Source organism: Achroia grisella, unplaced genomic scaffold (assembly GCF_030625045.1).
Source record: "Achroia grisella isolate CSIRO2021 unplaced genomic scaffold, CSIRO_AGI_Agris_v1 utg487, whole genome shotgun sequence".
Lineage (NCBI taxonomy): Eukaryota > Metazoa > Arthropoda > Insecta > Lepidoptera > Pyralidae > Achroia > Achroia grisella.
This window is the reverse complement of record NW_026712891.1, coordinates 4628033-4652662: the sequence shown is the minus strand read 5'-3', so window position 1 is coordinate 4652662 and position 24630 is coordinate 4628033. Positions and strand designations below refer to the sequence as shown.

General features: G+C 32.5%; 2 protein-coding genes across 3 annotated transcripts in view; both read left to right on the top strand.

Moving 5' to 3' along the window:
• LOC131846047 (kinesin-like protein KIF13B) overlaps positions 1-3467 on the top strand; it is a 154891-nt gene extending 151424 nt beyond the window's left edge. For both annotated transcript variants that reach the window (XM_059195263.1, XM_059195262.1), the window contains 3 exons: positions 333-512; positions 1048-1197; positions 1394-3467. In XM_059195263.1, the coding sequence (XP_059051246.1) occupies positions 333-512; positions 1048-1197; positions 1394-1476 (413 nt within the window). In that variant the 3' untranslated portion in view covers positions 1477-3467. The remainder of the gene's footprint in view (positions 1-332; positions 513-1047; positions 1198-1393) is intronic.
• A 5992-nt stretch (positions 3468-9459) lies between these two features.
• Positions 9460-24630, top strand: part of LOC131845946 (dynein beta chain, ciliary) — a 30451-nt gene continuing 15280 nt past the window's right edge. The window contains 39 exon segments of the mRNA XM_059195115.1: positions 9460-9772; positions 10189-10346; positions 10923-11145; positions 11362-11514; positions 11618-11829; positions 11905-12420; positions 12524-12634; positions 12816-12970; positions 13232-13421; positions 13497-13758; positions 13870-14230; positions 14306-14591; positions 14671-14949; positions 15034-15169; positions 15516-15697; positions 15804-15962; positions 16045-16218; positions 16308-16453; positions 16522-16648; positions 16957-16986; positions 17466-17711; positions 17961-18185; positions 18480-18706; positions 18803-18944; positions 19021-19433; positions 19705-19840; positions 19913-20047; positions 20160-20290; positions 20365-20698; positions 20775-21487; positions 21574-21875; positions 21956-22110; positions 22236-22372; positions 22458-22924; positions 23009-23124; positions 23221-23382; positions 23678-23877; positions 23967-24123; positions 24386-24574. Coding sequence (XP_059051098.1) covers positions 9460-9772; positions 10189-10346; positions 10923-11145; positions 11362-11514; positions 11618-11829; positions 11905-12420; positions 12524-12634; positions 12816-12970; positions 13232-13421; positions 13497-13758; positions 13870-14230; positions 14306-14591; positions 14671-14949; positions 15034-15169; positions 15516-15697; positions 15804-15962; positions 16045-16218; positions 16308-16453; positions 16522-16648; positions 16957-16986; positions 17466-17711; positions 17961-18185; positions 18480-18706; positions 18803-18944; positions 19021-19433; positions 19705-19840; positions 19913-20047; positions 20160-20290; positions 20365-20698; positions 20775-21487; positions 21574-21875; positions 21956-22110; positions 22236-22372; positions 22458-22924; positions 23009-23124; positions 23221-23382; positions 23678-23877; positions 23967-24123; positions 24386-24574 — 8760 coding nt within the window.

Here is a 24630-nt window from a genome sequence, read left to right as displayed (position 1 = left end):
TCACAAAAATATATTTTTTCCAAATCATATTCAAGAGAAAACTACACTCATGAACGATGTAACGAATTTTGACAAATTTTGATCACATCTGTCAAATTCTTGATTAAAATTCAAACGAAAATAATAAAAAAATATAGTACTGCTAACTACCACGAATAACACTATGTAGAGCTATCGTTTTCTGGTTTTTGATGAAAGGGGCTGAAATCTTAAGTGTTATGATTTTTTTTATTAATGATAAAGGGCTACGGCCTTGGATTTTCTATTCATGAAAATAGTCCTTTCGCTTTCGTATTTCCTTCCCCCATAATGTTATAATTATGTGACTGCAGAGTGTGGGTCGGAAGGCGGGCGCGGGAATAACGGCGGCGGTGGCGTGGTGCCCGAGTGGCTGTGTGTGGGCGAGAGCGTGCAGCTGCGGCTCTCGAGCAGCACGGGCGTGGTCGCCTACCTGGGACCCACGCACTTTGCCACCGGCACTTGGGTCGGCGTCGCACTTGACGCCCCCACGGGTACGTATCAAGACGCAGTGCTTACAGACTGAATTCACGTTTTTATTAATTATTTTCCATACAAATGGTATATTAAGTACTGCGCGACTATTATGTTAGATGGGTTGAAGACATTGTAGTCGTCATTAAATACGCGATTGGCGGACACGAACCTTCTAATATACAATCCATTAACTCGCAAAATAATCCATCAATGGTTCGAGCGACCAATAAAGAATTTCTATACTTTTGGCATTTGCAATAAAATATGATCTATACTAATATTATAAAAAGGTAAATTTTGTTAGTTTGCGAGGTTGTAGGGGGTAATTTAGGGATCTACTAAACTGATTACGAAAATTCTTTTAGTTCCAGATAGCCCTTTATCGACCAAGGCTATAGCTTCTATAACAACAGCAAACGGGGGAATGTAATGCAGTAGAAGTTGATCGGCTCAACTAGAAATGAATAACTCAGTTTAGAATATTTATTAAAACTTACTAATTTGTACAATAGGCGGGTTTAATATTACATATCTGGTTTGTTGTGTGTGCAGGCAAAAACGACGGGTCGGTGGGTGGAACCCGATACTTCACGTGCAGCGCCCGACACGGCATCTTCGTGCGAGCTGACAAGCTCGCGCCCGACCGTCGCGGCCGCAGCGCGCGGGCATACCGCGATGCTGAGCTCAAGCGAGCCGCCAACGGTAACTATACACTATTTAAACAAATATGATGTAGCGTGATGGTATCACCTCATCACTAGCGTTATGTATGTGAATTTATTGTAGTATCTAAGTTGTGAGTAGGTGTAATAATTGAACTATATTAGTAAGTTTATTTGATATGGTTGGGTTGGTTTATTATATATAAAATTTACAACATAGTTTTTTATATTTCCAGGTGAAGGCTTACAAAACCTACACAGATCGAGAAGTCGTGGCGAGAGCATAAACGCTATAGGTACCAAAACTAGGAACAAATAAATATATCTACACTCTACCTTTAGTTCGCTCGGTACGTCAACTTATCTACTGTAGGTATATATAGATCGGCATACACCGTTCAAGTACTGTCAACTCATCGCATCGTTCCGTTTGTACGGATAAAGCCAGCTATGTACGGACCGAATTTATATAAACGTCCACATGTTTCCGTACGACTTGTATAGTTAACATGTTTTTTGTTGCAGTCGTGTTACGCGTATGGTGCTTTATATGTATTGTAGGTGTTCATTTCGTCTATAAAATTTCCACATGGGTAAAGCAATATGATTATGCCTTTGTTAAATAATTCCAAGTACTCGTTATTTAAGGCCGGGGGTATTGTTGAGGGAAATCCGATTGTCTCGCTTTTATTGTCAGGAGCAATAACATGACGACGGCGATCGAGTGTTTCCATACGTTCGCTAATGTTAGACGTACATTTAATTATTATTTTATACTTAAGTATTTAAATTTTACGTGAATATTGACTATATTATTATTAGACGTGTAAATAAATATATTTGGAATTTGTGATCATTAATTTTTATATCATTTAATTTTGATGTAAATATGTGATTTTCGTGTGTGTATTATTAATTATTTAATTTAATAATTTAGAACCAATGAAATTTTTGTGATCGATCATGATAAGATTCGATGGATTATTTGTATAGACATTTTTTACTGTATAGTTTGTGGTATAGATTATGCTGTCGTAAATTATTTATATATTTTAACTCATTGACTTGCTTTCTTATCTAGTATGAGATCCCAACAGATTTATATTCCCCATGTGGTTTATAAAATTTGTGGCTCAAAATGTTTCGTCACACGCTGCACTATTTTATCATAATCACTTTCAACCCTAATTATACCTAACATAATAGCGAATTCCGATTGCTCAGAAACCTTTTGTGTTTTACACACAGTAGCCAGATTTAATGTGATATAACCTTTTCTTGCCACGGGTTAGTAGTTATAATTTTATTTCCGCCGCTTTGGCTGGCTTTTCTTTCAATGTAACTCAATTAGAAATATACGAAATCGTCCAAAGTTACATCTTCGTCCTTTATAAGACTTGTACTTAGTACACTATACCATTTGACGGATCAACCGATGCCCGTAAGATTCATTCCGTTTGGCGCAATCAATAAGCGGATGCGGTACATTTGTACATAAATATCTGGTGTATGAAACGCTTTAGTTTCACTAAGCAATTTTTTTCGACTTCCAATATTTTCTACTTAATCGCTACGTTGGATTTTAAGAAAGCGATCCGCTTGTCGTTTGCGTCATAATCTATTAGGTTGTGTCCGTAGCTAATATTTTATGTAAAAATGTATAAGTAGTGAGATCAGAAGAACGTTAAATACATTTGACTATTGAATTGTCCTCGATTTATCTCCATCCACGTACGAACAATAATCGACAGTCTGTTTGTGAATTAGCAAAATCGACGTCTATTGTTAACAATGTTTAATTGATATGAAAATTGTGGTAGGTATTTGAAATATTGACTAAATTTGGTATAAATAATATCAATCCTTATAGCGACGTAGTACGCGTGTTATAGTTATATGGGATGTCCACAGTAATGCTCCGATATCGGAGTAATAGGTTATAGATCACCTAATGTATATTCCATCCTTTTAGTAAAGTAATCGTTCATAAGTACATTAAACAAGTACACAAATAGAGTAAACGCCTCGTTATCTATTAGTATTTGTAAGTTCCACTGTCAGCGTTCATTATAACCCGCCACCTGCCTCCATTCCAATAAGCATATGTATATTAACATGTACATTGTAAGTATCTAACTTAATAATACAGAAAATGTTATCAAAAATATTAAATCAGCTATCTTAATGCACTCGAGAATTAAATGCCAATTTATTGAGGTCGCGGCTACACTTCAATCGATTCGGCCAGTTTTAGAGAAATAGTTTCAGTTCAATCTAGCTGTATGTCTAGATGTGTTCCTTTGCTTTCTTTTTACTTAGATTAGATATTCGCTCAATCTGTCGTTGTACCGAATCGCTTGTGGTGCGGCCGCCGCTCATGATAGTTTGTAAACGTTGACTGACATCATATTTGTCACACGTACATAGTTTATTACATTTCTATCATAATCGAATGCTTATTAGACTGTTGTACTTAATACATTCCATTTTTTCTATACATGTATCGTTCTAGCAGATTTTTCAGTAGTTATATACCTCTTTTGCAATTAGTTGAATTAACAAATAGTTGAGAGGGATTAATTTTGCATTTTAAGATTTTTAATGGAATATAAATGTATAGACCAGTTTATGATTAAATCTATCTGGCCCTATCTAGGACAGCTCAATGTGTAGTCGAAGTTAAAGAGTCTAAAAAAATGTTGAATATACTATTTTCAAATATAGTAGAATGTCTTTGGAACTCTCGATGTGCTTATGTCCAGTAGTTTTTTTTTTGGTAGAACATGGGCAACGGGAATAAAATCGGTACGAAATATTAGATGGTCATATGATTACGAGTGGCGCGTGCAGGTATGTTATAAGGCTAGGAGCATTAGGTTAATAATCACCTTAAGTTGTCTATGACGACCACGATTCGGCACTGGTCCTGTAGATTTCTGTTAGGAATGAACGTTATTATGGATTGTTAATAAGGTTGAATTCTCGCTGTGGGCTTGTGTTTGCGATTTGTGCAAAAAAAATTGTAGAATGGTGGAAATACGTTCTTTGTAATTTTTATTTAAAATACCATGTTTTACGATATTAAATCCTTTTGTAGACGTTCCAAATGTTTTCAATATTTTTCATACGTATAAAATATTATTGTGATAGTAATATAAGTTTTCAAATAAATATTGTTTTATCACACTAATTTAAACGGTAAGTTAATGTTTCTAAAGTTCACTTTCAAATGATGACGAATAGATCTCCGCTACCAGTCCATCTGTCTATGTTCACGCAAGTTGTATACAGAAATCGGCCTTACCGACCGTGAACCAAATCGTGACGTCCGCAGACAACTGTGTGTGCAGCGCCTCGTAGGTCTTAATTTAATTTATTAGATACTAAGCTGACCATGTGCTGTGCTTTTGTTTTAAATACATAGTTTTTAGGTAAATGAAATTATTTGTTTATTATTATTTTATGTAGATGTTTTGTATTTATTGCAGTCAATTGATACAATATGAGCTTTTACAATGTTAATGTAATTAGTTTTTGAGATGACCCACGGGTTGTTTTAGTAATAGGAGAAGGATACTTAAGTTGCCAGTTGAACAGTGTAAAGTAAATGTAATTAGATCACAAATCACATGTATTTTAATTCTTTTACTTGTAAGTGACTATAATAGGCAGCTACTTGGTAGCGTAGATGGTTGCATCTTCATTATAAGCATACAAAGAGATTTTTAATATTTAAAATACAAAAATAGTTCACTTTTAGTGGAAATATTTTTGCCAAGTAGCAAACTCGAGTCAACCGTCGCTGTCATTATCAATAAATGTATTATAAATTATTATGTTTGGTTTTATTCAGTATTCTTAGTTGTTTAATAGCTAGTGCATGTTTTATAGAAATTAAATGGCAGATATGAACGTGAATGCTCTAGGAACAAATATTATAGTTCTAACCTAGTTTGTTGCCGAGCCTTATTTCGTTAATAAATAATTATCACCACAGACTCATAAAGATCTAAAAGATAAATTTGAGTTTAAAAGCTTTTGGAACACGGGCAGCGCGTCGCGTACTCTCATTGGCTTGCGTGACGCATGCGTGGATCAAACGCGCGCAATTGGCGAGAAATCAAAAAGAGTTGTGTTACGAGAGCAATTAACACTGTGTTTTGAATTGGTACCGCCTTTCTGAGAATTAAACGAAAATTGAATTTATATAACAACCAATAATAGTTCGGAAAAATACAATTTACACAGTTTCACACAAAAATTGTTTTAATTGAGTATTTGCATATACGGACTTTTAAAATGAATTTATGCAGACAATTAATTGCAAATATGCGGTGCTCAAAATTGGTTATACAGATGCATATAAAAGTTATTTTGTACCATTCATGGAAGTGTGAGTGGCGCTACAAAGTTATTACGATAAATCCACATTAATGGCAAATTGAATTTTAAACTATCTTCTTATTGTGACTGGAAATGAGTATATAATACTCACTTTTAAATAAGAATGGTAATATTAAAATAACAACTTATATTTTGTTACTATTTAACAAGAACTGTTACTTTCAAATATATAGTTATGTGTGCATATAATATTTGTGTAATGGAAAATAAATAAATTATTTCGATTAATATACCGATTATTTGTTTATTAGAAACCATTATATATTCCGTTATAAATATTATATTTTTTGTTAAAAGCAGCTAAACCATATTTAGCTACTTTTATGGAAAAATTTTTTTTATCCCTTTTTTGCAACCAATCATCGTTGTGTTCAAAGAAATGTTATGAATTCCAATCTTGTAAGAATATTTACGAGAACGAAGTTATAACTAAAAAAAATTCTGGTATACTATAATAGTATTCTAGTTTCGGAGATTTCACTGGCTATTCAAGATTTCTGATTGCGTAAATGATTTAATATTTTATTTATAGTACGATGGTGGCAAACAAGCATAAGGCCCATCTGATGGTAAATGGTTACGTATCCTACGGACGCCTGAGACACCAGGGGCGTCTCGTGAGAAAACCTCAACAGGAAGTTCATTCCACAATCTAAGTATATATTATGGTATATTAATATATACATGATAAAGAAATAATATTGGGGGACCACATAGACATGAGAAGGAAATAATTTTATTAGTAACCAACGAAGCTTAGTTTATATGAAGTTCTAGAAGTGCAGTCTGGAACTATTCATAAATCAATTCGATATTATTGCATACGAGTATAAGCTAATAGAATTCATCTCTTGAAGTAAGTATCTATCAAGAAAGGTAAAACATATACTATTATAAGCTTTGAACAAGTTAGGCTTTGTACAAAGTCATTAGCGTTCTGAATTGTCTGCGCCAAAGTATCTTGGCTTGGAAGCAAAAATGGCAACAATAATAACTCAGGACAAGTCATGTAGCGCCATTTAGTATCAAGCTAAGCAGAGCTTGTGGGTACTAGACAACTGATAGAATATCCATTAAATATGTGTTTATTTTTTTGTAAATTCTTACCTATTATACATAAGAAACACCCAGACCAATAAAAACTCATGAATGCAAATGATTCTCCCGTACGAGAATTCGAACTCTTCGCTAGTATGATAGTGTTAAAAACCGCTAGGTTATTGAGGCCTTTAAGATGAGATAGAGATGCTGAGATAACGTTATTACGAACATATATATACAGAGAACGAAGGAATCACACTTGATTTCTCCGCAGTGGCAACGCGTAAGATGTAACAATGTCACGACGTGATGCCCGGGGTGCTGTATATGTATGTAGGCGACCTGACGGTTTTCAATTGATGATGGAATGCTGCACCGGTCTGCGTTAATGGCTTACTCTGGCGGTACACCAATTTTTCCTGGTTTGCCTTCCAATTACATATTTTTAATGAATTTGGAAAGCAAACCGTTACTATTTACACAGTACTATTCATCGATATATTGAAATACAATTGCACTATTAAAATTAGAATTAGATGTACCAAAGAAAATGCTATTTTCATTACTGTCTTCCAATTATGAAAACTCCGAAGAAGGCAATAAATAAATTTGAATCATAACTTGGATACGAACCTCCCCAACTTACATAACCTACCGTAAGTACCTATCATTTGTGTTAGCGTCTAACAATAAATATCATAATTTTATATTAACGAAGTGGAAATAAATTAAATAGAAAACTATATACAGTCTGTAATACGAAGCTGAAGTTACTGTGCTACTTAATAAGTTCTATATAAATATTTTTCATCAAATCTCAAAATTCCTGGATTTGTATCACATGAATTATTCTCTTATCTGTGGTAACAGTGATTACGTATTTTTATCCTTCTTAATTATCCTGTGATGGAAAACGCACTAAGCACTTTATAGGCAATTACATCACATTTAGGAAATGGATCCCCGTTCTTGAGGTTTTTTTATGTCACTGGAACTGCAAATAGCCGATTGCCAAATTGTCTACCCTCAAATATGTATGTGTTTAGACATACACAGCATCTCATCATATGACTCCTGCGGTATGTGATATGAGTTACCGTTCCTGAGAACTGAGGTGTCATGCCTCTGTACCCTATAATTTGACAGTTTTTTTGTTCTTGTTTAGTTCCGAAGATCTTGGGTTCGGTTTGTCGCATGGTGGATACATTTGTTTGGTTGAAACACTTTAAATACATTTAAAATAACAGGATACAACGATTTTGTATTAATTTTTCTTTATATTTATGAGTACGATTGTTTGTATCGGTCTGGGTGGTTTCAATTGTTTGTATATTATGTATGTATTTAAGTATTTGTATCAACTGTCTAGTATCCATAACACAAGGTTTAAGACCTTTGTTATGGATACTTTGGGACTAGATGGCGCTGCGTGATTGTCCTGGGTTATTATTATTATTATAATTTCATTGTTATATCTTGTCCTATAAATCGAAACAGGGTTTAAAGCAAGCTGAAAACAGTAATTTGAAACTTTAACTGAAAAGAGTTAGAGGTACCCAGGCGGCCAATGTTGTAACAAAGTCTGTTTGTCACCAGGTAAGTTAGCATGTTTGTAATACTTTATTGCCCAATAAAATTATAAATAAAGGGACACAGTTCACTTAAAAGATAAATGCGTACAATGGCGTACTTATCCCAAAAGATTGAATTTTTCCAGTCAACTTTTGAGTCACTGACAAGAATTGTGGAGTGGTGGACATAGGAACAATAAGTAAATCTTACCCGCTACCTCTTATGAAACGGTACATTTATTTGTGGGAGACAGGTGACCTTATTCGCGACGTCGCGCGAATGTCATCTTCCATAAGGCGGGACGGGGCGGTGCGGCCGTCGCCTGGTACGCACCTCGCTTACTTACTGTCTATAAGGTAGTAGGTACCGTTGGCATAGTTAATTTAATTATATTTATTTTACTAAAAATATCTTGGAATCTTCCCTCTTACAAATAATATAAACGCGGAAGTTTTGTGAGTGAGGATGTATGGATGGTTGGATATTTCTTAGAATTTCACGCAAAAACTACGAAAGTTCCATTCTCTTATATTATTATTGTAAAATATTGAATTTTACAATAATAATATAAGAGAATGGAACTGAACCTATGTAAATTTGTATTATTACAACAATACTGAGATTATATTATATAATATCTCTAACTATCGGACTAGTGGAATTCACTCGCTGTCTTATCCCATTATGGGTGTAGTAAATATAGTTATTTATATATTAAAATCTTTACCTATAAATAAATAATCATTCACATTACATACAGCCATTTAGTGCCGAACTAAGAAGATCATATGATAGGCAACTGACAAACTTACTTAAATATTTCAGTGAACACAATACATACAAAACACTATACATGTACACATATTCAACAGAACCAGATATGTTTAAAATACAAGTGTTATGCAAAATATATAAATATTGTACGAGGATCGAATCAGCATCGGAAGGTAAAGTTGCATGTTATATCGCAATGTCATCAAGATTTCATCTTTATATGAAATGAAATAAATATACATTTAGAATTTTATTTTGCTGTCACTACTATACAATCTATTTTCGTGTAGCCAACCTGATGCTCGTTACAAAGGAGACATCGTTCCATAATGGCTTGCCATCGGGACTTGCGTGACTTGCCATTTGCCAGGCTCTACCTTTACTACTGCCAACTGCCTCAAAAAGGCTTTAACCGGCAACACAGCAGCAAGTCTCATGTATTCAAAAAAGTACCTACGCCAAAACAGGAGTATGCAGATGTCGAATATTAATAAAAAATAATTAATCCATAATGGATCAATCGGGAGCATCATCTTCCAATCATGACCCGCGGTTTGATTTCATAGGTTCATATGCGGTAAAATCATTGAAACTAAAGCCTGAGAAATGGATGAGGGTGCTAGGTATAGAGGAACACAGGAGCACATTAAGAGACTTTGTGGACAAACCTCTACCAATACTTTTGGTAGTGGTTTTGACAAACGCTCTTCAATTGGTCCCTGTAATATCATTTCCATGTTATTTGAAGAATAAAGCCGTTTATTTTGTTAAAAAGAAAGCCGATGTCGTACCTAAGGAGAATTGTTCTGAAATGATCGTGTTTGGTAAGTATATTTTTTTCATAATTCTTGTTTGTAAATATAATTTACCAGGTTTGCAGGAAGTCGAGGTGGTTCAGTAGTCTATCACGGATGATTTAGAGAATGTAACCAGAAAACAAAATAATGCTAATTACATTCGAGTTGACAAAAATGATACCATGGATTAAATTATAAATACTTACTTAGTTTTGCAAATAAAAATAACGCGAGACCTTTGTATAAATCTTTTTCGCTATTCGTAATACGCTCACAAATTCAGTAATCATTCTTAGTATTTTGATACTACTCTTTGGAGTAGAGAATTAATCAATCACTTTAAAAAGAACTGGCTAATTAATACCGTAAGTGTGAATGAATTAACTCTTATAATAAATCAGTCATAGCTATAATCAGAAAGTAATACCTGGCGATGGCTTCAGGTGACTTAGCACCAAGACTTATAGATGAGCTGGCTGCACTAGTGGACGAGGTTTTCGTGCCACTTTTATCAAACCCACTGAACCACGAAGGATGGCCGCTGGTAGTCTCCCAAGATATTCTAAAACAAATACATAACCTCAAAAGCACTGTGTATGAAGTAAGTTGTTTTTTTTCATCGATATTTACATTATTAAACATTTTCTTTGATTATAAGTAAACAGTGTTTTACGTTTTATCACATTTCTTTATATTACTTAGATTTAAAATAAGACCATTTTATTTAAGTAAAAAGAACACGGTAATAGCATAACTGTTGTATAGTATAATCATTACATAATTTTATCAAAATTATGGATGTCACAAAAATATTGTGCGCTACCATTTCTAAGGACTAATTTGTTGTACCCTGTAATTTCATTGCCTCACTTCATCCATCACACTTTCATTACATCTCACTTTCCAAATTGGGTATGTCCCATATTTTAATATACAAAGCAAGTTGTAATCGACATAATTAGGCAAGACTGAGCATGCAAACGACTTTGTACAAGGTCTTTCCCCGGTAAGTTAATGTTACAATATCTTCCTATAAATAAAAATGTAAATTGAATATTATTAGGTTCACACGAAATCAATAGCATACGGAGAGGAATATGATATCTTTACTGAGGTTAACCGTGCTAACTATTTTAAATTGATTTATGGGTATTTATAACGCGTTTTATATATTTAGGTAAAAGGTAAAGTAAACGGACAAACAGTCTTACCTATGCCAGTTGGAGTTGAGTTAGTCCACGAGGCCGAAAAAGAACTTTTGAAAGGTAAAGAAGTAGATCTGTACCTGAAGAGTGCGATCGAAGGTGTGGTCATCAAGTGGGCGCAGCAAATCAACGATGTGATGATGGAAGACACGGCGCAGTCGTTTGAAAACGGACAGAATCCATTGCCGTCAGTTGGTTAGAAGCTATTTTTAATAATAATAATAAAACACATTTACAATTAACTAGCTGTAGCTTGCGGATTTATCTGCAAAATGTAGTCTCCTCATAAATTAATTCAGAGAAAAGACTCTAAAAAATCTGTATTAAACATATTTGTATTAAAATATCCAATGTATATGCAAAAAACAGCAAATGTATATATAGATACAATATAATACTCATATTCTTTAGAGCTCGCATTTTGGAAGTCAAGATTGAGTAATTTGAACTATATATACGATCAACTACGTACTGAAAGAGTTCGATGTATGGCAGTCATATTGGAGAAGACGACATCTGCATACTACCCGTGCTTCAGCAGATTATTCAAGAACATTGTTTCCGGTGAATATTAGTACTTTATATAATTTTTACATACTTAAATTTATTGAAATTTCAGAGGTTTACCTTCAAGAATTGTAGATTAATTATTGTTACTCAATTCCAGCATTGGCGGAAGCACGAGAGATTGATATGTATTTAAGAACCTTAGAAAGACATTTTCAACTTCTAGAAGATACTGATTTCACAGAAATTCAGCCTTTTTTTCGTCCACTTTTTCACGTAATTTGTATGATATGGCGAGATTCTAAATACTATTGCAGTTCATCAAAATTGATGGTGCTACTCAAGCAAATATGCAATCTGCTAGTTTATCAGGTAAGTTTAGGTCTGCTTCTATTTTGTGTAAAATAGAGACGATTCTTCCTTAGTAAAAAAAAATATTCGTTACAGGCAAAGAAATGTCTGGATCCAAGCACATTATTCCACAGTGACATTGATGAGGCAACACAGCGTATCCAGATAACGATAAATATAATAAAAAAATTTTGTTCTACATTCGACTACTTCAAAGATAATTTACATACGTATTTCGTAGAACGACGAGTAGTGCCTTGGACTTTTCATTCAAACATAGTATTTGAAAGATTGAACAGGTTTCTAACAAGACTTACTACGATTCAATGGTTCTTTAGCACTGTGCTAGAGTTTCAAAAGTTGGAAAAAATTGAAATTGGTGGTATGAAAGGAAAGGTATTAGGAGGTCAGATTAGAGAAATATCAGCGGAGTTCGAGACTTATTTTCACAGTTTTGCGTCGAAGTCTTATGATGTTCTGGACCCTGATGATGAAACTTTTAATGAAGATTTCGAAGCGTTCCAAGAAAACATCATCGACTTGGACTTGAAACTGTCCACAGTGTTAGTCGAGTCGTTTGATAATTCATCAACGTTGGAAGCTATTTTTAAGGTATGCTTTGTTTTGTATAAATAATTAATATAGATAATGAAGTTAATTATAGTTACTTATAATAAATTATTACTATAGCTACATAATTTTTATTTTATTTTAGCTAATAGATATTGTAGGCTCCGTTTTGGATCGACCACTTATAAAGAATGAATTTACGGCAAAATATGTGGAGATTATTGTATTACTACAAGAGGAACTAGATACATGTGAAGTAAGTTTGTATTCAGTTTTATTCAATTATACTCTTATGAATATAAAATCATAGTAAAATTTACATCAGCCTGGAAACAAAATAGTTATTTCGGTATACGACATATAAGACATACGACACATAAGGAATACAAACAAATGTTACAAATCACATACATATACAAATGTTTATATTTTTGTAGGACCTTTTCAACGAGCAAACGCACCGGTTAGAAAAATACGGTGTTATGGAGGTCGACACATTCCTTCCGCCAGTAGCTGGAGGACTACTCTACATGACGATGCTAGCTGCGAGGATTTCCAAGCCTGTAGCTAGCTTTCGCAATTTGCCGCACCCGTAAGTAAACTGGGTGGGGCAAATTGCGAAAGCTGATTATCTGGCTTAATTTCTTCTATACTTTTCGTATCTTATCCATAATTGTGAGAGTTTTGTGGTTCTCTTTCCACTATTTCACTGTAGTTAGTTTTATTACATTCAGTATTTCTAGTTCTTGTAATCTATTGTAGATAGTAAACTTTTGTAATTTTCGTACTACAATAGAACCAATTAATTACATCAGAATGGATGTTATTGCAGAATAATTATTTTTGTGCTTAGGATAAAGGGTACGGAAGAAGCGATGAAAATTTTCAAAAGACATGACATACTCATTGAAAAAATTAATGAATTCAAGAAAAAGTATTTTAAAGATTGGACAACAACGGTTCCGAAAGTAATTAAAGAAAAGGCAAATAATAAGATAATTGCACGTCAAGGGTCAGACTTGGTATTAAATTTTAATCCTATGGTAAGTTGAATATATTTAAATACTTTTCAGTTTCAGTTTCTTTATGTCTCTTAACTAAAATAACTTTTAATTTAGCTTTTAGATGTTTTAAAAGAAGTGCATCACTTAAAAAGTAATTCAGATTTCAAGGATTTATTACCGCCTGAAAGTTTACAGTTGTTTGAAAAACAAGAAGTTTACAGACAATATAGAATAAATCTCGGTATAACGATAGATTGGTACAATCAGATAAGAAAAAATAGTCAAAAAGTAGAGTTTGATTTAGTGGAAGATGAAATAAAAGCAATAGATCAGAGAATTGAAATGGGACAGAATCAATTAAATTGGAATTCTCAAGGTAATTTTGTTGGTTTTTGCGGACTAATCAAGTACAATGTAATATATTCTTTCTTAGAAATTTAATAAATGTAATACATCAAAATTGATTTAATAATGATATTCTTTTTAGATTTATGGAGTTATTTACAAGAACTGCATACATTAGTGGGAAATTTGTATGAGCGTATGTCAAAGATACAGGATAATCTGAAAGAAATTAAAGCTGTCATGAAAGATTGGTCATTGCAACCTTTATTTGAAAGAAAAGAGGGTAAGAAAGATACATTATTAAATTTAGATGATCGTCAGGATAGAAAGAATAAACGGTATGACGATATTCGCGCGGCTGATCAAAGAGTAAGAGAGCTTCTCAAGGAAAATATGGAGTTATTCAACATGCAAGATAATCAAGACAGCAATATATGGTTGAACTATGTATCCTTTATTGATGAACTAATGGAAGAATCATTGTTCAAATCTATAGCTTGCAGGTATTTGTTACTTATATCTTTTTTTGTAATATTATAAGAAATAAAAATAATACATAATTGTTAAAATAATTTCAGTATGGGTTATTTAACAGAGCACATGAATCCAAATAATAAGTTGGCTCCATTATTCCAAGCTCAGTTAGAATTATTAGAACCTGATATGGTGTTCGCTCCAAGTTTAGATCCCAAAAATGAAAAAGGATTTACAGCTTTGATAAAAGGACTCATTGAGGATATATTGAAAATGTCGACATTAACACAAAGAATTAATATTAAAAAGACGGAAACGTATGAAGTACAGATAGTTAACAGTGAAGATATGACTGAAATGAAATCAGAAATAATGGAAAGGATTGATAAGGTAATCTATTAAAGTACACCCTACAATAAAATAACATGTATTTAATAAAATTAAATAAACATACACAATTACATTACAGGTTATAGAAGATGCAAATGAATTTTGTAAAACTTTTGAAAACTATTCTTACCTATGGTTAGAAGAAAGAGATGCAGTTATGGACATATTTTTAACTTATGGAAGAATACTTCAGCCAGAAGAGGTAGATAGAATTGGCGGCGAAGATAAAGAAAACCCTCCTCCAACACCATGCCCACCGAAAATGGAAGCCTTTAGAGAGCAAATTGATAACTACGAAAATCTTTTTATGGATATCGAAGATATGGACTCATATAAAATATTCAATTGCTGGTTTCAGGTAAAATTATTCGACCATACATAAATAATAGGAATATGTTGAATACAATAAAGTATATAAAATGTTTACTAAATGTTACTTTAGGTTGATGTACGACCCTTTCGTCAAGCATTATTGAATACTGTTAGAAAATGGGGAAATATGTATAAGGAACATTTGGTTGATAATGTTACTTCAAGTTTAAGCGATTTGGCTCATTTCATCCGTAAAGCTGATGAAGGTAAATATCATTATTTCTAATAAGGAATCCATTCCAACAAACTTAAGGCATGACAAATAGAAAATGCTTCTTGTCGTATCGTATCGGTAATAGTTTGGTTACAGCACATCCTCGCTCTTTAGAGCAGCAACTTTAATAATCAAAATTGCCATGATGTCCAATCACCGATAGAAGTAGAACATAGAGAAAGAGACTCGTATCTGAAATTAAAATACTGTCTAATATTCAGTCTCCACTTCTTAATTTAAGAGTCGCACTCTTATCGGTGAAACGCTTGGCATTTTTTTATTCTCTATCACCTACTGACAAGAAGACAATGTATTAATCATAATTGAATTATATTAAGGTTTAATGCAACCAGTTCCTGAAGGAGATTACGATGCACTAATTGCCATAATGGGATATTTAATGAATGTAAAAGAACGAGCATTAACTACAGACGATATGTTTCAACCTATATCTGAAACAATTGAATTATTGAAGTTTTATGATATGGATATTCCAGAAGAAGTAAATGTTTTACTTCAGGTAATAACGCAATAACTTTAATTCGTGTATGTAATGTAAGCTTATATAATATTTGCTTTTAATTGTTGTTATGTTTAAACCTAGAATATATAATAAAATATTATAGGAATTGCCTGAACAATGGCAAGCGACGAAAAAGTTGGCTCTTACAGTCAAACAGCAAGTGGCTCCACTTCAAGCTGCCGAAGTTAGCGGTATAAGGAAGAAAATTGCAATATTTGATGCACATGTGAACTATTATAGAGAAGTATTTAAAAGATATGAGGTACGCATAATATTATTGGCAGTAGTCATTTAAATTATGTTCTATAATCATCATTTTAGATATTATTTATAATATATTTCAGTTCTTTAAATATCAATGTGATGACCCTTATGACGTTATGTCAAGAGTAGATTTTGAAATGCTTTACCTAGAAGAAGAAATGAAGGGGATACAGGAATCGGGTTCACTTTTTGAAGTCAATGTACCTGAATTCAAGTTGCTGAAGCAGTGCAGAAAGGAGTTACGAATGCTAAAGGTGAGAACGATTATAATACTCATAGTTATATTATTTTTAATTATATTTAAAATTCAGACCTATTAAAATAAAAATGTTTATTATTTTAGCAACTATGGGATTACGTGTATATTGTCAGAACAAGTATCGAAGACTGGAAAACAACTCCGTGGCGTAAAATTGATGTAGAAAACATGGATATAGAATGTAAGAAATTCGCTAAAGAAATAAGACTACTGGATAAGGAAATGAGAAGGTAAATGCACTTCACATAAAAAAAAATGATCAGAAAAACAAAAGTTACGATATATAAAATTCTTTTAGCTGGGACACCTATATGAATTTGGAGGCTACAGTAAAAAATATGCTTACATCACTGAGAGCGGTTGGTGAGCTACAAAACCCAGCTATCAGGGAAAGACATTGGGATCAGTTGATGAAAAGTACTAAGGTGACAAATATGAAAATACTTTATAAAGGATGTAAAGTTTAATAATTAATCATAAGTTCTCAGTGTAAATATTGTCATGCGCACATTGATGTTCAAGTGGATGATTGTCGGGTTTGAAACTGTAATTATTAAGCCTTTTGCATGTGGTTTTGTAAAAATAGCATGTTTGCTTCAATGTAAGATCACAATAAAATTGTACAGTTTATCGTTAATAATACAGGAATGTTTTTGGTTGGACTGTATTTTTGTTATTTCAAAAAGTGCAATGAGAGATGTTTTGTGAATGTAAATATGTTTATGATCCACAGAGCTTAGCTGCATTGCCACCTGAACTCACTGTAAGTACAGCTGTGTCGTGAAGATAACAGTGTATATATTCATTACTAAAATTTTAAAATATAAATCTACTAACGCATATGTTTTAATGTTTATATCTAAATAATAAAATAACTAAAGTTGCATGTCATAGTATAGTAAGTACTATGCACTTCATTTTAATATCATTTATATATATGTTTATTACATTTATCAAGATTTTATGTAATGATAGTTATTTTTGTTGTAAAATTACGACAATGAACGTTATATTTTATTTAATTTAAACGTTATATTTTATTTATTTTAACTTAGTAAAATTAATATTTGAATAATTCACATTTTGTAGGTATTGATTACTCTAAGCACTAGTTAGTTAGTTAAAATTTATTGTACATAAACGTAGAAGTATTTATTAATTATTATTTAAAACTAATAGAATACTTAATAGAACAGATATTTTTAATATAGCATGTTATCTCATACAAATTGAACTTATCAGGTGAGAATTGTAATGGACACCAATACTACGTTAGCAGATTTATTGGCTCTCAATTTACACGAATGCGAAGAGGAGGTCAAAAACATTGTGGACAAAGCTGTGAAAGAGATGTCAATGGAAAAAACACTTAAGGACCTAGATAATACTTGGAAAGGTTTAGAATTTGAACAAGAAGTACACCCAAGAACAGGATGCACGTTACTGAGAGCTAGTGAAGAACTTATTGAAACTTTAGAGGAAAATCAGGTAAGCAACTTGGCATTCAGTATTATTTATAAGATTTCCTCTCTCAGATAAATTTTAATGTCTATCGTGATATATATATTTTGTGTGTTAGAGTTTTAAAAATAGATGTATAATAGTTTAAACTTGTCACAGAATTAATTCTGATAGTACTTCAATTTTTTTTGTATTGCATACATATCCGCTTCCATTATCATATTTTCTATGATTTTCATATCTGTTTATTTATACCTTAATCTTCGCCTTGTGTAGGTACAATTACAAAATTTGATAACATCTAAATTCATTGCTCACTTTTTGGAAGAAGTTTCTACTTGGCAACAAAAGCTGTCAATAGCGGATCAAGTTATAACAGTTTGGTTTGAAGTGCAAAGAACTTGGACTCATTTGGAGAGTATTTTTATGAGCTCTGAAGATATAAGAAAACAGTTACCGGAGGATTCTGCAAGATTTGATAGAATTGATGCGGAGTTTAAAGTGAGTTACATATTTTTTATACTCTTTAGTCATTGTAATGTCGACCTACCATTTAATTATTCTCTCAAATATAGAGAATTATTAATTTAAAAAAGGAATTATTCTATTAATTATTTTAATAATTATTACGTAATTATAAAATTCGAACTTAGTTTATTCTTTTTACAAATCGTACGTATGAGAGCGTTAATTATTTTTTTTATGTGGATTTCGTTATAGAAAGATTTCCATTATTATACAACCTACTGTAGAAAAATATTCTAGTAATAACTAAAATAAAAAAGAATCTTTTAGGTATTATCAACAGATATGGCCAAAACACCAAATGTTGTAAAAGGAACAAACAAAGCGGGATTGGTAGAAAAACTTGATAATTTACAGAAAGACTTGGTACTTTGTGAAAAAGCTTTAGCCGAGTATTTGGAAACGAAGAGATTAGCATTTCCAAGATTTTATTTTGTATCATCCGCTGATTTATTAGATATTTTGTCAAATGGAAATCAAGCTGAATTAGTCGTCAGGTATATGTATAATTATAGCGTTAACTTAAAATTGTTAATAATGTAAAATATTTGTATTTAAAAAATAATTTTAAAATAATAATAAATTATTTTCAGACACTTAACAAAACTTTTTGATTCTATCGCTAAACTCAAGTTTATTGAAAGCGAGAACCCAAAAGAGAAGGTAGCACTGGGTATGATAGCTAAAGATGGTGAATACGTAGCATTTCATGGTACTTGCGATTGTACAGGACCGGTAATAAATATATACAAGTATTGGTTACTTTAACATTATTCTACATATATTAGCATTAACGTATTTATATTTTCAGGTGGAAATGTGGTTAAACAGATTACAAGATATTATGCGATCAACGATTCGTCAGCATTTTGGGGAGGCTATTGTTTCGTATGAAGAAAAACCCAGAGAACAGTGGCTATTTGATTTTATGGCACAGGTTTCTTTATGTGGTTCACAAATTTGGTGGACAACTGAAGTTAATATGGCTTTCGCTAGATTAGAAGAGGGATATGATAATGCCCTCAAAGATTATTACAAGAAACAATTAGCCCAACTAAGTACACTGATCACTTTGTTAATCGGAGAATTGACTAAACAGGATCGACAAAAAATTATGACTATTTGCACTATAGACGTGCATTCCAGAGATGTTGTATCCAAAATGATACAAGGAAAGGTAGAAGCGGGATCCGCCTTTCAATGGCAGTCGCAGCTTAGACACAGGTTTTGAAATACCAAAGTAGTAAATTATCATCTGCACTTGTATCTTACAGGTTCATATTACAAATTCATAAGTAGTAACATTATTGTTATTAGTAATATGTAGATTATCAGAATGTTCACTCACATTGACACATTATTCTATAATTTATTCTATTAATCTATTCTATTAATCTATCATCATCATCTAGTTACCTAGTTTAATTCACTACTTTTGTTATGGTTGAGATTCTACAGGTATATTTCTTAATAAGTTATAGAGGTTTGTTTATAGATGGGATGAAAATGAGGTCCATTGCTTCGCTAATATTTGCGATGCTCAATTCTTATATAGCTACGAATATTTGGGAAATACTCCACGATTGGTAATAACGCCATTAACTGATAGATGCTACATAACATTAACTCAGGTGATACATATTTTAGTAGAAAATATTTAATACTTAAACGAACATAATAATATCTTACATTTTCAATTGTAGTCTCTACATTTGATTATGGGTGGGGGTCCAGCTGGACCAGCCGGTACTGGTAAAACAGAGACTACTAAAGATTTGGGAAGAGCGTTGGGTATTATGGTATACGTTTTCAATTGTTCAGAACAAATGGATTACCAGGTATACTTCATCTATTATATTCAAGTAATAAATATATACTATTTGTATTATTGCATTTATGTTAAGACCATTGGTTTACACCCATTATTACCTAATTTCATTATCTTTGTAGTCTTGCGGAAACATTTATAAAGGATTAGCACAAACAGGTGCATGGGGTTGTTTTGACGAATTCAATAGGATATCTGTTGAAGTATTATCCGTTGTAGCAGTTCAAGTAAAATCAGTGCAGGATGCAATTAGGTAAATAGGGTCTTTAAATTTTACTTATATTCAGTTTAAGCAATTGCGTATTTTAATTATTTAATATTTTATAGAGATAAGAAAGAAAAATTCAATTTTATGGGGGAAATAATATCCTTAGTACCATCTGTCGGAATCTTCATTACTATGAATCCAGGATACGCCGGTAGAACGGAATTGCCAGAAAATTTAAAAGCTCTCTTTAGGCCTTGTGCTATGGTTGTGCCTGATTTTGAATTGATTTGTGAAATTATGTTAGTCGCTGAAGGATTTCAAGAAGCTAAAATTTTGGCACGAAAGTTTATTACGTTGTATACACTGTGTAAGGAATTGTTGTCAAAGCAAGATCACTACGATTGGGGTCTGAGAGCTATCAAATCAGTATTAGTTGTGGCCGGTTCTTTAAAAGTAAGTTTATATATTTTTGTATTAATATAATAATTTTCAATATATTGTGAATGTATCTTTTATATTTAAAAATTAGAGAGGCGATCCAGGTAGACCTGAAGAAGAAGTGTTAATGCGGACACTTCGTGACTTCAATATACCAAAAATAGTAACTGATGATATGCCGGTTTTTATGGGCCTAATTGGAGATTTATTTCCCGCTCTTGAAGTCCCGAGAAAACGTGATTTAGAGTTTGAGCGAACTGTTAAACAAGCAGCTATGGATTTAACGCTACAACCGGAAGATAATTTTATTCTTAAAGTTGTTCAGTTAGAAGAATTGTTAGAAGTTCGTCATTCTGTATTTATTGTGGGTAATGCTGGTACAGGCAAAACTCAAGTATGGAAAACGCTGTTTAAGACTTATCAAAATTTGAAAAAGAAACCAATATATACTGATTTAAATCCTAAAGCCGTTACAAATGACGAGTTATTCGGTATTATAAATCCCGCAACTAGAGAATGGAAAGACGGATTATTTTCTGTAATAATGAGAGATCAAGCAAATCTTGTTGGTGAAAACCCAAAGTGGATATTATTGGACGGAGACATAGATCCAATGTGGATCGAATCTTTAAACACTGTAATGGATGATAACAAAATATTGACATTAGCCAGTAACGAGAGGATAGCTTTAACACCAACCATGCGATTAATGTTTGAAATTTCCAATCTACGAACTGCTACACCAGCCACTGTATCTAGAGCTGGGATATTATATATAAATCCTCAAGATCTGGGATGGAATCCGTTAGTATATTCTATTAAAGATCGTAGTATTAGTAGATATATTAGTATTTTAAACAGTACAATATAATCATTACAATAATTTTCAGTTATGTCACAAGCTGGGTAGAGACGAGGAAGATACCTGCCGAGAAATCTAACTTAGTGATGTTATTTGATAAATACATACCACCATGTTTAGAAACAATAAGAAACAGATTCAAGAAAATAACACCTATCGCAGAGATGGCACACATACAAATGCTCTGCCATCTTCTGGATTGCTTATTTGTACATGAGAATACTCCTGCGGAGTGTCCTAAAGAGTGGCATGATATCTTCTTTGTTTTTGCTTGTGTTTGGGCATTCGGATCTGCTATGTTTCAGGATACTAGTATCGACTACAGAGTTGGTAGGTATAACAGTATATTTTTCAGATATCCTAGTGCTCTAAGTATATAAGTATATAAACTTTGTATATCAATATTACAGAGTTCACAAAGTGGTGGGTAAACGAATTTAAAACCGTAAAATTTCCACCCGGTGGCACTGTTTTCGATTATTATATTGATTCCGAAACTAAGCAGTTTACCCCATGGACTGAGAAAATACCTAAATTTGAATTAGATTCTGATATACCACTTCAAGTAAGTAAGCGTGCATTGCATTAAATATTGATTTAGATATTTATTTATTTTTTTTGTCATCTGTTATGCAATAGAAATTATAATATCGTATATTGTAACAAACCATTTTTTTTATTTTTCTACAGGCAGTATTAGTACCAACAGCAGAGACAATTAGAATTAGATTTTTCTTAGATTTATTAATGAAGAAAAAGCATCCTGTAATGTTAGTAGGCGCATCTGGTTGCGGAAAAACAGTTTTGGTGAATGAGAAATTACAAGGGTAGGTTACAATAATATATTATTAATTAGTATTGTTATTTATACTATTGATATTATTGATAACTCATTTAATATAAATGTATTAGACTTCCAGAAAACTATGCGATTCAATCAGTTCCATTCAATTTTTATACCACTTCGGAAATGTTACAAAAAGTTCTAGAGAAACCTCTAGAGAAAAAAGCTGGAAGGAATTATGGTCCTCCTGGAAACAAAACATTGATATATTTCATAGACGATATGAATATGCCTGAAGTGGACACATACGGAACTGTACAACCTCATACTATCATTAGACAACATTTGGATTATAATCATTGGTATGATCGCAACAAATTGAGTCTGAAGGATATTCACAATACACAATACGTCTCTTGTATGAATCCAACATCTGGAAGTTTCACTATAAATCCAAGATTGCAAAGACATTTCTGTGTATTCGCAATAAGTTTCCCTAATAATGAGGCATTAAACAATATTTATCATTCAATTTTATCTCAGCATTTAGTAAATCCTGAATTGAGAATTAATCCCCTAATAGCAAAGTTATCAGGTAAGACAAAAATTTGATAGTTTGTATTGTTTATTTCTATATTATAGTCCGTTATTACTTAAAATATGTCATTTTGTATTTCAGCAAATGTAGTAACAGCTACAATAACTCTTCATAATAAAATTTTACAAATCTTTTTACCTACCGCAATAAAATTCCACTATATCTTCAATTTAAGAGATTTATCCAATGTATTCCAGGTAAAAAATAATTCAACATATAGATAACTTATTACATTCAATTGTATTAGGTATTATTATACATATAGTTTTATTATACCAATATTTTTATTTTAGGGTTTCTTATTTAGTACTAACGAATGTATTATAAACCCATCGGACATAATACGATTGTGGCTTCATGAAACGCATCGTGTTTATGGAGACAAACTTATAGAAGATAAAGATATCGATGCTTTTCTTAAAATGCAAGTCGACATTTGCAAAAAATCATTTGAGGTTGGTACATTTTTGTTTAGTAAGTCTTTTTATTTTGTATAATTGGAATGAATGTAGTTGAACAAACTGATGGTACTAATAGTAGGTCCTTATCATCATGTGGCGCTCGTTATACCATTTATGATGTTCATGTCGGAGGACTGAAGTGTCATGGTCTTATTCTGTAATTTCACAGTTTTATCTTCATTCCACCTTCAATCGAAACACATCTTACCGCTTGGTGGCTGAAATAAATTATATAGTAAAAGTTATTTACAGTTAGAGTTAGAATTATTGTATTTATGTTTAAATTCAGGAAATAGACGAGGGTGTAGTATTTGAGCGACCCAATATCTATTGCCATTTTGCGGGAGGTATTGGCGAGCCGAAATATATGCCTATTGCCAGTTGGGAGCAACTAAACCAGCTTCTGACCGAGGCCATGGCGAGTTATAACGATCTCATTGCAGCTATGAACTTGGTACTGTTCGAGGATGCTATGATGCATATATGCAGGTGATTATTAACATCATTAATGTTTCATTTTTGGTGCTATTGTGGTCCTAAAATCCTAAATAAGTAAAGAGAAAATAAACGCATTTCAGGATAAGTCGTATTTTGGAGAGTCCAAGAGGTAGTGCTTTGTTGGTAGGAGTTGGAGGTTCTGGTAAACAGTCCCTTTCACGTCTGGCTGCTTTCATATCAAGTTTGGAAGTATTGCAAATACAACTTAAGAAAGGCTATGGAGTTACTGACCTCAAGGTAGGACGCGCTATAATTTTTGCAGCCATTCATTGACATGAATGGCTGTAAAAATTATAGCGCGTAATTATAGCGAGTAAACAAATGTTTACTTTGAGTTGTAGATGTAGTATAGTTGTTTATTATAAATATTACACGATAAGTTTCAGTTATCTTAGTTTAAATAATTTATTAACGAATAAAGAAGCTATACATATTTGTAAATTAATTTAATTGGGGTTTTATGATATTCTTGTATAATCGCATTGCATTGCATTTGCAGAATGAACTTAATGGACTTTATATCAAAACTGGACTGAAAAACGTTGGTATAATGTTTTTGATGACAGATGCGCAGGTCGCTAACGAACAGTTTTTAGTTCTAATCAATGATTTATTGGCCTCGGGTGAAGTTGGGGATTTATTTCCAGATGATGAGATTGAAAATATAATTGGTGGTGTAAGAAATGAGGTAACTAATATTTAACAGCCATATAATACTAGCTGACTATCAAAACTTCGGCCGCG